General features: G+C 35.2%; 1 protein-coding gene across 1 annotated transcript in view; it reads right to left on the reverse strand.

Moving 5' to 3' along the window:
* Positions 1–4971, reverse strand: part of NBAS (NBAS subunit of NRZ tethering complex) — a 399905-nt gene that overhangs the window by 63821 nt on the left and 331113 nt on the right. The window contains 3 exon segments of the mRNA XM_017871408.1: positions 893–982; positions 2990–3146; positions 3149–3190. Of these exon segments, the coding sequence (XP_017726897.1) occupies positions 893–982; positions 2990–3146; positions 3149–3190 (289 nt within the window).

Genomic DNA, 4971 nt, shown 5'->3' on the forward strand with positions numbered 1-4971 from the left:
AAAAAAAAAAAAAGAAATAATAATCACAATAATCATTAAATCTACAAAGATCAATGGAAAGTCTTACAATAGCAAATAACTAAGAGAATACAAAAGTTTATACATTTAAATTGAAACTATATAGAAAGATATCTGTACCTGAACAATAACTGGTAGGTAACATGCAAATAAAATGTTACCAAATGAAACTATGGGGAGTTTTCTGAAACCCATCTTCATTATATTCTATCATATTTTCAATTAAAGAAAGAAAACTGGGGAGAGGTCTTATATGGCTGACATGGATATTAGGCATTGTAAAGACCTTTGTGAATTTCAAGGACATGCATAACCGTTCATTTGTGGCTGCTCTTTTCTTATCAATATCATTGTATCTGAATGAAAATTCTTTCTAAAATAGCATCAGAGATATATACATCTTTCTAGGCTTATAAAGCCTGTATACTCTATGAGTCCTAAAACAAGGCAGACTTTAATTTATGCAAAAAATATATATATTTTTTAAAGAACATATATACTCACCCTAGGAATTTCCATACTTAATCAATACAGTTAACGTGTTGGAGATGAGAATCCTCTATCTTGTAGGAAGCTCAGAGCAGTTTCTGCCCTAACAGAATGATTATGATGATTATTATCTCTAATGGCTGTGAAGGAGGCAAGAGAAAACAACGTTCTCCATGGCAAGCAGGACCTGGAGATGGTGGAGTCAGCACAGAGCTAAGAACACCACGTCTCCAGGTGCAGAGCCACTCCTTTCCCAGTTCTTCTTTCAGAAAACACCTAAAATGTGGCTTAGTCTTGGAAGCCTCATACACATGGATACTAAGAGCGATTCTAATACTCTGAGGAAAGCCAGTTAATGAAGATGCACATACTGTTCTAGTCTTACCCCTTGTCCACACTGGCGTGGACGGCTGCAACAACACCTTCCAGGACCTTCAGTGGGTCCCTTGGCCCACCAAGGTCAGCACTGCCACCACTGTGAAAAGAGAGAGAAACTGATTTAGAAAAGGATCACTCCAGTCTCAGAAATAAACTTGGTATTCACACGCTTAAATGAACCTGGTTGAATTTTGGCATGGTATACTGCCTGCCCATAGTCATTTGTGCTATGTGATATCTACAAATGTACCAAGCCATACACTAGGTGCTAATGAAACATTTTCTGCCCTTAAGGGGCTCAGTCTAATATATGCATGTTTTACTATCAAGAGAGTAACACAATCTACTTGCACTGTGTCATTCGAAAACATTCATTGAACATCAACTGTATGAGCTACTTTTAGCATTAAATGTAATAATGATTTACATCCTCCAGTTGAAGTTTTTTTTTAAAGAAAGCACTAATATTTACTTGCTACTAATAAGTACCAGGCAACGCTAAACAGTTCACATATATTCTGCCACTATTAAACGTAACATCCTATGAGACAAGTACTATTATTATGCCCATTTTACAGATGTTATGTGTAGAACTCTAGTGAATCCTGAAAATGCAACAGAGGAAAATATATTTTCAATGAGTTTTCTAATAATTTAATGATATAAATCAACTGTTAGATTCGGTTCCTTTCATGTCTTTGTTATTTTGTGCCTACTACATTTTATTAACTTCCTAAAAGGTAAATGTTATGAACATTGTCAATAAAATTTATTTTCCTTAGAAACAGAGGTAGCTGAATTCCTTAAGTTCTCTTTTCCTTCCATTGCTGGAAGATTTAATTCACATTTATTGAATGTCTTCTGTGTGCCAAGTATACCATTTATTGGATCAGAACCAAATCTGTAGTGGTAGAATTGGATGCAGAAAAGAGAAGTAAAATTTATGTCAAAATTTATAAACATAAAACTATTCTATCATATTTTAATTATTCATGAAAATGGACAATTTTAAGAAATAAACTAAATTCATCAAAACACTCATTTTCAAAACGCATATTTTGTGAGCTTCATCTAAAACTTGGTTTAAGAAATAATAAAAGATAACCTAAACCAAAAGGTACAAAATGTGGCCAAAAAATATCTGTCATCATTTGAAAGAGGACACTGGTTCATACAACCAACATCAAGAAATCCTAATAAGCAAACAATAAAACTAAGCTTTATTAATTTGAAATTTGTTCTTCTAAGAAAAGTTATGAAATTCTATATATCTCCCTATATATAAAATTAATGGATACCTCAGAGCATTAAGGTAAAACTGTATGAGGCTGGGGTAATTAAACTGATAAAGGCTCATTTGATTTCAGTTCAGCTGCAGAAAACTGACACACATTTAATCAAAAGTTCCTCAAGAGCAATACAGAATTAAAAGGATGCTTAAAAGGAGAATAAATTAAACATAACTAAATCTTTTAGCCTAATTGCATTATTCACAGAAAGTACTTGATGCCTCATTATTTTCTTAGCTTCACTTTTGCCTCTTTTCTAATCCTCTTGGATGCATTCCTACAAAGGCACCCGCACGTCGACACAAAGCAAGAATTTCTCAATTGTTGTTTTGTGCCATTAATTGCAGGTAAATAATGTCTAAAGACACTTTACAGATGTCTAACTTCATCAGTTTATGATTAACCTTGTCTTGTATTTTCAAAAGAACCTTCTGGGAACCATTTTCCCACTACTACAAAGAATGAGAATTAGAAATGGTAAGATCTGAAAACCATATTGAAGTCACAGGACAGCCTGAAACTTACTTACCTGTGTCAGATGCCATTTTGGCCTTTCCCTTATTTCAAGAAAACATTGTAAAAGGCGGTCCAACCAGAAATTATGTAGCTTAAGATGTTATACACAGTACCAACAATAAAACATTTTCACGGTCTCCATTCTGAAGACACAAGACTATGAGAACCCTAAAATAATCTCTCACTTTTGTAAAGTCCTTCAAAACTTATAAAATGCTTTTACATACAGGATGATAGCTTAGCACCATCATTGACAAAGTGTCACCCCAGTTTTCCACAATGATCACTTTGTAGCTTACCTCAATGCAGAAATTATTTTCATGATTGCACTCTGCACTATATCCTTGGGTGAGAGGTCAAGAGGGCCAACTGCCACCTGTAGCAGCTGCTGAATCATTGCTAGAGGCTGACCATCTAAACAAATAGCCACGGCTTCATCATGAAGTTTCTCTTTTCTGATCGGGACAGATCATAGAGGTGACTGTATTTTGCAGTGTTTCCTGTAAAGACATGGTAATCAACACTTAAACAGAAATTAAATGTATCTACATGCACAAAGTGAAACATATTTAGATCCTGGAACCAAATACATGACAAGCAGCAACACCATACCAAAGCACATATATTAGTTATGAAGAGCTTAGGCTCAAGGATCACCCACATAATGAGTGCAAATTCTGGCTTTACCATTTATTAGTCAGTGGGCCGTTGTGATCTCAAATTTCAACATCTGTAAAATGAGGATGAGGAAAATAGGGTCGTGTGAATAGAGGGTGTTGTGAACATTAACTGAGATAATATAAAATCAGTTCTTTAGTACTTCGGGAATAAAGTAATGCTCAATAAGTAGGAGCTTTTCTATTATTATTATCACTAATGCACTACAACCACATAATAAAATAACTAGTGAGCTACAACTATGTAATCCCAGGTATTATACATATGGTATCTAAATTAATAATTGTAATAACCCTGCAAGTATTTTAAATTAGCTCCATGTTATAAAAAAGGAAACTAAAGACCAAGGAGATTGAGTAACATGACCAAAGTCACATGGCTACCAATTAGCAGAGCTAAGATTAGAACCCAAGTCTACTCCCCTGCCCTAGGCCACACTGGCTGCCTGCCTCTCTTTGATAGTATCTGTAAAACAAAAGTTGTAACAAATAATTTAAGAAATAACAGGCAAGCTATTGTTTTTTGGCATACCAAATACAGTCACTTAATGATAATAAACGCTTCCACATTCTTTATAGTTTCCCTTGTAATCCTGAATATACTGTTTAGTCTTTGAAACCAACCATGAGAAAATCTGAATATTAACTGAATATTTGATGATATTAAAGAATGTCTATTCATTTCTTTGCTAGTCATCATGTTATAGTGGTTATTTTAAAGTATCTTTTAGAGATAGATAGGGAGGTATTTATGAATAAAATGAAAAGATGACTGAGATTTGCTTCACAATCCACAAGAGCAAGGGAAGGGACGGCAGCAGTATGCATTAAGATAGAGCACGTTTTGATAATTGTTGAAGCTGGAAGTTGGGCACATGAAGTTTCATTTTACTGTTCCACCCATTGTGAAATTCTCTATTTCAGAAAATCCCTATGAGTTAAGCAGGACAATTCCTAGTATCCTCACCTAAGAGGGAACTGAGACTCTGTAGGATGAAAGCCTTTAACTTTGGTTACATTAACCTTCATGAGAATATAAGATTTTTTTGTACTGGGTATATAATTAAGGATGTTAAATGAAGGTCTGAACTATAAAAGGGATAAATGCATGGGGTTGAAGGTTATTTCCAGCTTTTGCTATACATGGTGCCTTAATAAAATTAACTAATATCTAATTTAGGAACCTCAAGAGTTTCCTATTATGGACCATCCATAGTCTGACTGAATGGCACTCACAAGTAGCTATATGGTACGTTTACATCACATCTTAGATGAAACAAACATTTTTTTTTAAATCAATAATCCCCTTAAATCCCCCCATAAACTATTCTAGGTATTGGAAGACAATACTTGTGGCTGGGTGAAGAGGCTCAGACCTGGAAGGCCAAGGGGGGCAAACAGCTTGAGCCCAGGACTTTGAGACCAGCCTGGGCAACATGGCGAAACTCTGTCCCTACAAAAAATACAAAAAATTAGTTGGGTGTGGTAGCACACACCTGTAGTCCCAGCTACTCAGGAGGCTGAGGTGGGAGGATTGCTTGAGTCCAAGAGGTAGAGGCTGCAGTGAGTGAGCCTGAGCAATAGAGTGAGACCTTGTCAAAAAA

The sequence above is a fragment of the Rhinopithecus bieti genome, unplaced genomic scaffold, assembly GCF_001698545.2.
Source record: "Rhinopithecus bieti isolate Rb0 unplaced genomic scaffold, ASM169854v2 scaffold_4781, whole genome shotgun sequence".
Taxonomy (NCBI): domain Eukaryota; kingdom Metazoa; phylum Chordata; class Mammalia; order Primates; family Cercopithecidae; genus Rhinopithecus; species Rhinopithecus bieti.